The sequence below is a fragment of the Astyanax mexicanus genome, chromosome 1, assembly GCF_023375975.1.
Source record: "Astyanax mexicanus isolate ESR-SI-001 chromosome 1, AstMex3_surface, whole genome shotgun sequence".
NCBI classification, from domain to species: domain Eukaryota; kingdom Metazoa; phylum Chordata; class Actinopteri; order Characiformes; family Acestrorhamphidae; genus Astyanax; species Astyanax mexicanus.
Genome location: NC_064408.1, coordinates 36,946,006 through 36,958,294, shown reverse-complemented (window position 1 = coordinate 36,958,294; position 12,289 = coordinate 36,946,006). Strand labels below are relative to the sequence as shown.

Sequence of the window (12,289 nt, the reverse complement as noted above, 5' to 3'; positions counted from 1 at the left end):
CTTGTTCTTATGCTCATATCGTCGCTGTCCGACGAAAAACACTCATCTCCAAATATTTCAGGTCATTTTGAAGAGTTTCTATTGGTCCGTTCATCATGGACAGTGGTTTCCGGTTGAGAGTACGCTGTGCGCTATTGGCTGCCGCTTCTCACCGGTGTGTGGATGAGTGTTGATGTGTAATGTGCTTGTGTGAAAAATGTGTAAATTGTAAAGCGTCCTTGGGTTTCTAGAAAGGCGCTATAGCTGAACTTCATTATTTATGTTCAAATTATGTAGTAAACTAAAAATCAACAAAGTGTTTTCATTGGACAGCGACAATATGAAGCTTCTTATTTCTGGGGTTCTTCCTAAAGCTTTTAAGGAGTCTTGTTTTCTATTAGGGTTTTTGCTTTTGCAACTGGGAAGGTTCTCGTTTTAAGTATTGTTTCTTCATTAATTTCAGTGGATCCATTCCTCTGGTTCCTCTCTCTTGTCCTTTTGCATTTTCCTATAGAGGTTCTCATTTGCAGACATGCTAGAGCTCCTTGATTCTTGCCTCCAATTTTTGAGCATAGGTTTTTCTCATTGGTTCCACTCCAGTGCTTCTAAAGAGGCTCTTCTCATGTACTTCCTTTTCAGTTTAGGATTTCACAAATTTAACCCTTTATTTGCCACTAACATATAATATGTTCTAAATTGTTCTGTACTAACTCCTGATGCTTCAAACTTAATATACAGAACATCGAATTGAATCTATAACACTTTTTTTTCTCACATCTCCTTTTCTCTTTCCCTCTTCTCTTTCTCTTTCCCTCTTCTCTTTCTCTTTCCCTCTTTGTTTCTTTTTCAGGCATCTGGAGAATAACAGAATAGAGCTGATCTCAAAGAGAGCGTTCTCCGGCCTCTTTTCACTGAGAAAGCTGTAAGCAAAAAAAAACAAAAAACGCACAAAAAAAACAGCATACACTCATTTATAACTCCACTGGGTATCTAAACATGAGGAAAGAGAGAGAGAGAGAGAGAGAGAGAGAGAGAGAATGTGAGAGAGACAGAAAGAGAGAGAGAGAGAGAGAACGAGAAAGAGAGAGAGAACATGAGAGAGAGCAGGAGAGGGAGAGAGAAAGAGAGGGAGAGAGAGAGAACGAGAGAGAGAGAAAGGAAGAGAGAGAGACAGAACGTGAGAGAGAGCAGGAGAGGGAGAGAGAGAGAACGCGAGAGAGATAGAGAGAGAGAGAGAGATAGAGAGAGAGAGAGAATGTGAGAGAGACAGAAAGAGAGAGAGAGAGAGAGAGAGAACGAGAGAGAGAGAAAGGAAGAGAGAGAGACAGAACGTGAGAGAGAGCAGGAGAGGGAGAGAGAGAGAACGCGAGAGAGATAGAGAGAAAGGAAGAGAGAGAGACAGAACGTGAGAGAGAGCAGGAGAGGGAGAGAGAAAGAGAGGGAGAGAGAGAGAACGCGAGAGAGAGAGAGATAGAGAGAAAGGAAGAGAGAGGACAAGAAAGAGAGAGAGACAGAACGTGAGAGAGCAGGAGAGGGAGAGAGAGACAGAGCGAAAGAGAGAGAGAGAGAGAGAACAAGACAACGAGAGAGAGAGAGACAGACAGAGAGAGAGAGCGAGAGAGAGAGAGAGAGAGAGAGAGGGAGAGAAATGTTGAACATTAATTCATCTTGATGCCAACACAATTTCTTTTGCCTCTATTAAAAGAAAGTTATTTTTACAGCAAAGACAAACTCAAATCACACACATGCACCCAAACACACACACCCAAACACACACACACACACACACCCAAACACACACACACTGAAATAACCCTTCGGCATAAACAGCTGTTTGATGTTATGGTAATATTTTACACAGGTGTGCCAGCTTTAGAATAACCACACACACACACACACACAGACTGACAGACAGACACACATAAACACACTCAAAGACACACACACCCAAACATAAGACACACACACACACACACACACACATATATTTCTCCCTTCAACTGTGCTACATTGCTGTTTTCCATTCGCACATATCCATCCATCTGTGGAGAAAATGAAAGAATGTAAAATGCAGTTTAGCAACAGTGGAAGCAAAACAGCTTTCCTTTTTCCAGCGTAAACGCAATGCATAGCAATGCCTTGCCATTTCCATATATCTGTGTGTGTGTGTGTGTGTGTGTGTGTGTGTGTTTGTTTTACAACAGATAGACAACTTGTACATGTTTAAATAATAAGGAATAAGTATAAGTATAAATAATTAGATAGTTCGAGCTGGTGTTACACTACGCAGTTTTTACGCAAAATTAGACTAGTTTTTATTAGTTTGTTAGCTAGCAATTTCTGATTAAAATTTTTCGTTCCACCTTAAATGATTTAGCAGCTAAATTCTGGTGCTAGTACATGTCCCACACTGCTGCACTATTTAAGGTGGAATGAAAATAATAAAAAAAATAACATGTGCCTTATAGGCCTCATATACAGACCCTACTAACATTGTTTTCGCATCATTCAAATTTACATTTAACTTTTTTTTAATTATTTATTTAGTCTTTTGTCCAGTGCAAATGGTAGTGAACTATGATAACAACAAGCTGTGGTGCTTTCACGCTATAGTGAGGTGTGTGTTTTGGACGTGTTTGGTTTGGATGAGCAGCAGGTTGGACTTGTGTAGTGCATGGTACTTACTGCATTTTTTTCGCACTATAAGGTGCACTTAAAATCCTTTAATTTTTCCATAAATCATAAGTGCGTCTGTAAGAATTTTATCAGGTTGTAAGGAGCAGTAAAGCCACTCCACTGAAGTTCAGCATTATACAGGAGTTTCAGTTTAGGCCGCTAGGCGCTAGCCTTTTGCCGTTCAGAGGGGAGTATTATCGGCCTGTAGTCTCCTGCTAACCTTGGCTAGCTTTGCTGGAGCAGTATTGTCATTAGCCGCTAACCACGCTAAGCACTAGCTCTTTTGCCGTTCAGAGGTGAGTGTTATTATTAGTCTGCTGCTAACCCTGGCTAGCACTGCTGGATCAGTATTTTCATTAGCCGCTAACCACGCTAAGCGCTAGCTCTTTTGCCATTCAGAGGGGAGTATTATCAGCCTGTAGCCTGAACATATACCCTGTTAAAAAAGCTACATGGGACGAACTGCTAGCTAATATCACCCTGGTTTACCAGAACACTCAGAACGGGGTTCCTCATTGTAGATCTATCAGGTGGCTGCTAATGCTAATGCTGCTGTACCCAGTGGAAATCTGAAAATCTAAACTCACTGTAAATAAATAGAAGCGCATTACTCATCCGAATAAACAGCTTTCAGGAGAGAAATCTGATCTGTGTAGATTAACATTCATTGCTTGTTTTCCTTTAGAATATATAGATTTTTTTTTAAGAATTGCAGTTTTGTTTACTTAGCTAAGCTTAGCTTTAAAGGTCTCGACACCCAGTAGCCAGATCTACTGAATTAAAAGGAAAACATGGCGACACCCCTGTTCCGTACTAGTGTTGTGCAATGCACCTTACAATCCGGTGTGCCTTATAGTGTGAACAATACAGTAGATGTTTAGTGTGCATTAAACGTTTCTTTATTTGCCACAAACATGAGGAAAAAAACTCAGTGGGGGGAATTGTGTGAGACATACCCAGTCTGTTTATAATCCGCAGCCACAAGTGTACACAAGGCTTAAGTGGCATTCTCTAAGACCCAATATCTCTTGATAATGGCACTCTGAACTCCTGTAACTTAGCAACGGTCATTAACAAGTAATAGCCACGTGAGACAAGCCACGGGTAACGAGCATGGTGACGGGAATGGACTTGATAATGAACAAACACTAATGAAATAAAACTGGGTTCTAACAACAAGCGATGAGAGCAGCAACAGACACAAACACTCTCATTATAAACACGTAAGCTCTGTCTGAAGAGTGGCATTGTTGTTCCTCCTCAACAAAAGCTCTGCAGTGAGGTCAGACCTCTTTTCTCAGAACACGGTTACAGACAGACAGCTAGACAGACAGACAGACAGACGAGGAGATACTGAATCCTGAGATAGAGAAGATAGAGCTGTGAGACCTTCAGTGTTCAAATGCAGCAGAGCTTTATTGTTACTCAGTTTTATGTCTTCGCTGTCTGAAAACATAATAAATGGAACTGGAATATAATCACAATATAACATGAATACAGAAATAGTGCAGAAGTAGAGAGGGTGTAGTGCAATAAAGGCTCCTGTTGTGCGGTGTAAGCTTTTGTCCTTAATGGCATTTATTCTCCCTACATTACTTTTATACTTTAAGTAGTTTTGAAAAGCAGTACTTTTTTTTCAACACTTTTCTTCAACTTCTACAGAAGTATTTTAAAACCCTAGTATATATCTATACTTCTACCTGAAGTATAGCTCAACACCTCATACACAACCACTATGTCACCAGTGTCACTGCAGTGCTGAGAATAACCCACCGCCCAAATAATAATACCTGTTCTGTGGGGGGTGTCTCCTGTGTGATACTGAGCACTGAAGAACAGGGTAAATAAGGATAATAATAAAGTATACAGAGAAACAGATAAAGGACTACAGTCTGTAATTATAGAACTGCAATATAGAAGTGCAATAATGCTTATTATACCACATATAGTTCTGACCCTGCAGTGTGATTGGCTGAGAGGCGTTCTATGAGTACCGTTATCAGCTGGTAACCGAAGCTCTCCATGTATTACTCCACCACATACAGGTAACCTAGCAACATTGCAGCGCTTACAAGCCAAACAGCACAGCTAAAAACAAAGCAGCAATGGAACTATTTTAACTAATTTATAACCAGATCGTATTTTCTCGTCCTCTTTAACTGTAGTATAATCGCAATAATACACTCGAGCTTGACACTATGACATGTAATATTGGCACTGCCCAGAGGTGGAAAAGTACTGAAAAATTGTAATTAAGCAAAAGTACTTTTACTTTGCTAAAATTCTACTCAAGTAAAAGTAAAAGTACCCATCTAAAAATCTACTCGAGTAAAAGTAAAAAAGTACACAATTTAAAATTTACTTTGAGTAAAAGTTACATAGTTAATTTTATTTATTTGATGTAAAAAAAAGTACAAATCATAAATTAAATAATTAATACATATAATAATTTGGATCTTTCAGGCAGTATTTGTTTAGACCACCCCAAAAATACATTTCAAGAACAAGTGGCATAGGTTTCTATGATCCATTTTTCTTTACTGTTAAAAAGTTAAAAAGTTATGGTCATATAAGTGACTATAAACCGTATTTTTATAGTTTTACAATTCATTATTATTTTTTAACTTGCCATTTCTATGCTTTAACTGCTATTTACATTTTTTTTTTACATTCAAGCAGAGTAAAAGTAAAATTACCTATTTTAAAAACTACTTTAAAAATTACAAATTACTCAAAATCTACTCAATTACAGTAATGTGAGTAAATATAATTAGTTACTTCCCACTTCTGGCACTGCCAATACAGTAGTGCCAATATCACACGTAATAGCGCTCCCTCTTGTGTATTATAGCTTAAAAGCATAAGCTTAATCAGTGTTATTACTATAGAGTGCTCAAATTATTTCCAGTACTCCACTGGTAGTGCTGTATATATAGTTTTTTCTTATTTTCTCATTGTGCCATCTACTGCCACTCCACCTGTCAACCCTGCAGCTCCCAGTCTTCTCTTCACAGCTGAAACTGAAACCTGAGACTTGGTCCGGTGTCTGTCACACCCTTCTGTACCAGATCTCTTGAGTTTTCTCCAGTTCCTAAGAGTCTTTCCATGGTGTAGAAATCTCTACTCCCAGTGCAGTATCTGTATTTATAATTCTTTTTTATTTTTGAGTTATATTGATCAATTTTGTTTCTTTCTTTGAATATCCTTTTTAGACATTAATAACAATCCATACATGCTAAATATCAGGGGTGTCCAAACTTTTTTATACCACTGTATCTCTATATCAAACTTAAAACACTTACTTTATCTTAATCCAAAACGTTAAAAATATGATTTAAAAAAATATACGATAAAAATACTAGAAATTCTGTGTCCAGTGGAATATAGCTCTACATCCTAAGCACTACAAAAGCCTCCTTTTTTCTTACAAGGTCTCAGACCTTAATTAGCAACTCAGCTTTAAAGCATGACACCAACTGTAATTAGGAACTGAAGCTGCATCACTTTCTGAATTTTCTTTAAAGAGTTTAAGCCTTGTACTAAAACTCTCCAACCTTTTTATTATTTTATATGAATAAAAATGGTTCTAAATAACATAAAATTAGAAAAAAGGAGCCCTTGTTTTTTCCGGTGCAGTGGGCGGGGCTAATCTACTGTTTCATTGGCTTGCAAACATTTCATTGGCTGGTTCATTGGCCTTAAATAGTATTATGTGCAACAAAACAAAGAAAAATTAAAGAAAAAAAAAGAAAATGATGTCCAGTTTAATGGATTCAGGGTCCGAAGCGAACCAAAGTAGTTTGGATGCAAATGCAGGCAGGTTTTATTAATCCAAAAATCAGGCAGAGTTCAAAACCAGGAATAAATTACAGGCAAAAATCGTAGTCAAGGACAGGCAAAGATAAAAAAAAAAAAAAAACAGAAAGAAAAAAATAGTACTGAAGAAAACCAGTCGATAAGGTACTGGTGTGGCAATATCTAGCTACTAAACTAAGCAAGTGTTCCAGTATATATAGTCCATGTAACAGGTGTGTGGGAGGGGCTGAGTCAGCTTATTAGTACTCTGGAGAGGCTGATCTTAAAGGTGCAGGTGTGACAACTACATAAGTTACTTGACTTTTTCACCTCTGGTCATTTTAAATAGTGTTAACCCTCCTTCAGGAACTGCAATGGCTCCTTTTTGGTGCATTTTTAATTATCTATAAGATGTTTAAAACCAAAAAAATCCTAAAAAGCAGTTTGAATATTCCATTACAACTCCATTGCTAATTATTCCATCAACATTTAGTGCAATGTTGTTCCTTACCTCTAACAGGTAATGCTTCAATTAGGATAATTCACTCGTTTTTCATAAAAAGAAACTCTTTTTTTAATGTTTCACTCCTTTATTACTTTTTAAAGACCAGCACAAAAAAACAATAGTTTTGCACAACATTGATACCAAACATTGCAATTTTGTTTTAGTGTTTTTTTGTGAGATAATATGTGAGATGTATCACGTTTTTACTAAATTTTTACACTAATTAAAGCAAGCAAAAGAAAAAAAGATTAATAAAAAAAATGCTGTTAACTATTTTTACTAGATTTTTAATTTTTTAAAACAGGTCAATTTGACCCGTAACATAACTAGAGGGTTAAAAAAATTGAATTGGTCTTTTTATCTGTTCTTACTATTTTTTTTATAGGGCCAAAAGCTTCTTCAACCAAAAGCTCAATTTGTATAGGATTAATGTATAATTTGGTTCAGGGGTAAATCTCCAGCTCACAAGGGCTCATCTGAAGTTTTATTCCTGTCCGGATTGATCTTGATCAAATTAGACTAACGTTCCGTATTTAAGTGCGTTTGAAGAAAAAAAAAGGCTTATGCTCAAGTGGAGATCTAAAGGGAGGATTTAACTTTGACTGGAGTTACGTTTAATAATTTAATAACTCAAGTACACACTTTGTATACCTCGTCCACCATCGTTAATTCGTTTTATTTCTCCATTCATCTTCATCATTCATCTCTATTAATATTAATCGTTTCATTCATTGCTTATGCTACATTTCTTAATCATAATTCATAGCAACAGAACTATTTGAGAGGGAGAGACAGAGAGAGAGAGACAGAGAGAGAGAGACAGAGAGAGAGAGAGAGAGAGAGAGAGAGATAGATGAATGTGATGATAGATGTGATGGTTATATTATGCGCAGTCATGCTCTCTCTCTCTCAGTGCAGATGAGTAAATCTGACTCCAGTGGAATTGAACCGCTCCCACCTGCTTACTTAATCTTCAATTTCATATTAATCACAGCTCTCCATTCCACTTATTCATCACTCTCCTCCTCTCTCTCTCTCTCTCCGCAGATTTCTCAGTCAGAACAGAATTTCCTCTCTGAAAGCTGGAATCTTCACTGATCTCAGCAGTCTGGAGTGGCTGTGAGTAACACACACACACACACACATATATACAGGGGTTGGACAATGAAACTGAAACACCTGGTTTTAGACCACAATAATTTATTGTCCCGGCGGACAGTTCTGGTGGAACAGGAGAGTTGATGTGCACACTGAATTCTGCCGTGATTTGATCAGCCATGGTTTTATGTTTTTTGGATACAATCCGGGTTAGCACCCGAACATCCCTTTCAGACAGCTTCCTGTTGCATCCACAGTTAATCCTGTTGGATGTGGTTGGTCCTTCTTGGTGGTATGCTGACATTACCCTGGATACCGTGGTTCTTGATATTGTACATCACAAAGACTTGCTGTCTTGGTCACAGATGCGACAGCAAGACGTGCACCAACAATTTGTCATCTTTTGAACTCTGGTATGTCATGCATAATGTTGTGTGCATTGCAATATTTAGAGCAAAACTGTGCTCTTATCCTGCTGATTGAACCTTCACACTCTGCTCTTACTGGTGTAATGTGTAATTAATGAAGATTGGCCACCAGGCTGCTCCAATTTAGTCATGAAACCTCCCACACTAAAATGACAGGTGTTTCAGTTTCATTGTCCAAACCCTGTACATACATACACACACGCACATACAGAAGAGTTGATTGCATATAAATATTACAGTTCCAGTCAAAGCTTTGCTTTTACATTTATTTATTTATTTATTTTTTTACTTTTTCCTACATTGTAAATTAATACTGGGGTCATCCAGACTATGAAGGAACACATAATGAATCATGTAGTAACTTAAAAATGTTAAACAAACCTAAATAGGAAGTTCTTATCTGAGGTTGAGGTTTCTGAGGCTGGTAATTCTGATAAACTGATCCTGTGCAACAGAGGAAACTCTTGGTCTTCCTTTCTTGGGGCAGTCCTAATGAGAGCCGGTTTCATCATAATGTTTGTTAGTCTTTCTGACTGCACTTGAGGATAAATTCTTTTTCCATTTTTATTTTATTTTATTTTATTTTTTTACTTTTTTGCAGTGACACTAAAAATCATAGTCTTTATTCTTTACAATTATACAATACAATACAATACAATTAATCTTTATTAAAAAACTAAATAAATTTAAAAAACAAGACAGTAACATTGAATACATACGTATTTTGGGCTTTTCCAATTAAAAACTACACATTCACCCTTGAATCGTTTATTCATTAACTTCTAAGTGTTTAAATGTATTTTCTCCCAAGTGCTTTGTGTGCACTACCTACAGGTCCTTGTAAAAACAATCTCATTCCCTTTCTCACCCCTTATTACTAAACTCATATCTATTAAAAGGAGATAAATACAGGTCATCATTCTTAACAAACACTTAATAAATAAATCACACAGTGGTCCAATAAGGCAGTGAGTTACTGTTAAAATGCAGGGGGGGAAAAAACAGTAATAAATCCCTCGAAGTCACAAAACCAACAGTTGGACACCAAGACTATTTAAAGCCTCTTCTTTAAAAAAAATTGCAGAAATTCTCCAATGATTTAGGCTTTAAAAGCCAGCCTGAACAAGGACTGAGAAAGTGGAAAGAAAAGAAAAAAAGAAATATAAAAAGATTCATAAAAAATTAAGCTGACCACAGATCATTTCAAAGTTCTTGGAAATTTTCGGATTGACTGATTTCAGGAATTTCATATTTTTTCTTTGCTTAGTAGAGTAGTTCTTGCTTCTCATAATATGGATTCGAACATTATTTCAATAGAGATATTCACTGTATACCAACTCTACCTCTTCACAGTTTTAGAACTGATACTCTCAAACACATTAAGAGGACACATATTTAAGTAATTAACTCTTAACAAGTTCAGCACAGCTGTTAATTGAAAGCTGATCATTCCAGGTGACTCTACCTTATAAAGCTGACTGAGAAAATTCCATTTCCAAATTTCCATTGTCCTAAAATGGTCTTTCTATTATGTATAAAGGCCCTATTTTAGCGGTCTATTTGCTTATGAGTCAATTGCACATGGTGTAGTGGGATTTAGGGGTGAGTCGGTATGTCTTAGGTGTCGTAAGGGCGCAAAAAATACGCCTTGCGCAACTCGAAACATGCAAAAGTCATGTTCTACTAATTCTCTTAATTAATCATCACCAATCATGTTTTGGGTGTACCATGAAAAAAAAAAACAATCATTGTTCAAGTAGTCATTCCCTTCAAGAGTCAGGTGTTCTGTGACTTTGGCTCATTCTTATCTTAACAGTGCGACGCTTTTTTGTGTCTCAGCAGAGGAAGCTGACCTGTGGGTTTATGGTGTGAAGGTACACCAGCAGTTGATTTAAGTTAACAGCAATGTTATGTTATTCTTTATTCTGTTTATTGTTAACGAGTTAAAAGTTGAATTTGTGCACTACAGTATGTTTAATTGTGAATGTTTATGATAGGATTGGGTGGCTGACTGTTGACTGATGTGAGGGTTTTAATCAGTCAGTGGCGCACCTCACTTCTAGACCATCACACTCATCAGTGTAGATGAATTTCCTAAATGCCGGCATTATTTTAACGGTGCATAAAAATAGACTGTTGACGAGGTGTTAGATAATAACAACAAGCATCTCGGCGCACCTTAAAATCTTTAAAGTATAAGAAATTAGGTTTCCCAGCTCAGGAATAACACCCACAGCTACACAGACAGGGGTACAGTGTGTAATCTTCAGCAATTGTTTCCAGCGAATTGCACCAGTAAAACCCTTAATAACTGAAGAAGTCAATATGATCCCACAAGAGACATCGAATCACCTCAGCGTTTAACAGAGCGAGGAAACAATCAGTCCTGAGAGACCGAACAGTAGAGAGATAGATTACCCCCTGATTCCAGACAAAAACAATCAGCTCAAACAGCATGATGGTCACAACCCGATCTTTATCCATCATCTCACTTTCTCTGTGTGTCTCAGTGACAAAATAAGAACGGAATCAACAAGCTACCTGTAAAAATGAATCCTAAACGCACATACTAGATCTACATTCACACCAGTACATCGCTATGCCATAAAACTGATTTAATCAAAAGTTTTCACATTCATTATTCAGGTAGAAGTATAGACACTAGAGTTTTTACTCATGTAAAAGTGTAAAAGTACTGCTTTCAAAACTACTTAAAGTACAAAGTAAAAGTAGTGTAAGTGTGATGTAAGCCATAATGTCTATAATCTTTTATTAAAATGTTAATGATAAAATAATTGTGATGCGAAAATGAGAAATGGCTGAAATAACGAAAAAAATAATGCAAAAAAAAACAAATTCATATTCATAAAGTTTTAAGAGATCAGAAATCAATATTTGGTGGAATAACCCTGGCATATTCTCCTCCACCAGTCTTATACACTGCTTTTGGATAATTTCTATGACACTCCTGGTGCAAAAATTCAAGCAGTTCCGTTTGGTTTGATGGCTTGTGATCATCCATCTTCCTCTTAATTATATTCCAGAGGTTTTTAATTTGGTAAAATCAAAGAAACTCATACTTTTTAAGTGGTATCTGATTTTTTTCCAGAGCTGTATGTGTATATTTCTCAACCAACCACAATCAGATTTATTCTATCTATATGGAGGGATTAATTTGTGTAGAGAAACAAGCTGAAATACAATAGTAACAAGGCTGTTTTTAGACTGTAAGTAGTAGAATGTACAGATCATTGTGTGAAAATGTGAGAAGTAGAAGTAAAATGTTGGCTGAACAATATTTACTATAATGTATAATTTACTAATATTAAGTAAAATATAGAGAACTAAAAGCTCTACTTAAGTAATACAATAAAGTAATTGTACTTCCTTACTTGACATTTTTAAAAGCTTAGTCAATTAAAATTAAATATGTTAAAAGCAATGGTGTAGATTTTGGCCTGCAAAGGCATGTAAAAGAGGGGTGCCTTTTAGGCATTCAGTGAATACAGTATCTAATTATTATTGAATATATATATATATATATATATATAAACATATATTTAATTACAGCTCATTTTAGTCAGCAGCATTACAAAAGGGTTAAACCTATGATAAACTAAAAGACAAAATTTAACAGTGAAGGCATTGTTTTCTCTGTGGTACAAATCAAATTTAAAAACTATAATATAATTCTATTTCTTCTGGAGGATTTATATAGGTTGTGGATGTGGGTGCTATGTTGGCGTTAACTCTGTGTCAAAACTCTTTACTGACGTCGTTTCACTGCAACAGATGAGTTTTAATACAG

The 12,289-nt window shown here is 36.4% G+C and overlaps 1 protein-coding gene across 2 annotated transcripts in view; it reads left to right on the top strand.

Annotated features, from left to right (window-relative positions):
- Positions 1-12,289, top strand: part of rxfp2l (relaxin family peptide receptor 2, like) — a 319,695-nt gene that overhangs the window by 225,767 nt on the left and 81,639 nt on the right. For both annotated transcript variants that reach the window (XM_022685114.2, XM_022685107.2), the window contains 2 exons: positions 830-901; positions 8,003-8,074. In XM_022685114.2, coding sequence (XP_022540835.2) covers positions 830-901; positions 8,003-8,074 — 144 coding nt within the window. The remainder of the gene's footprint in view (positions 1-829; positions 902-8,002; positions 8,075-12,289) is intronic.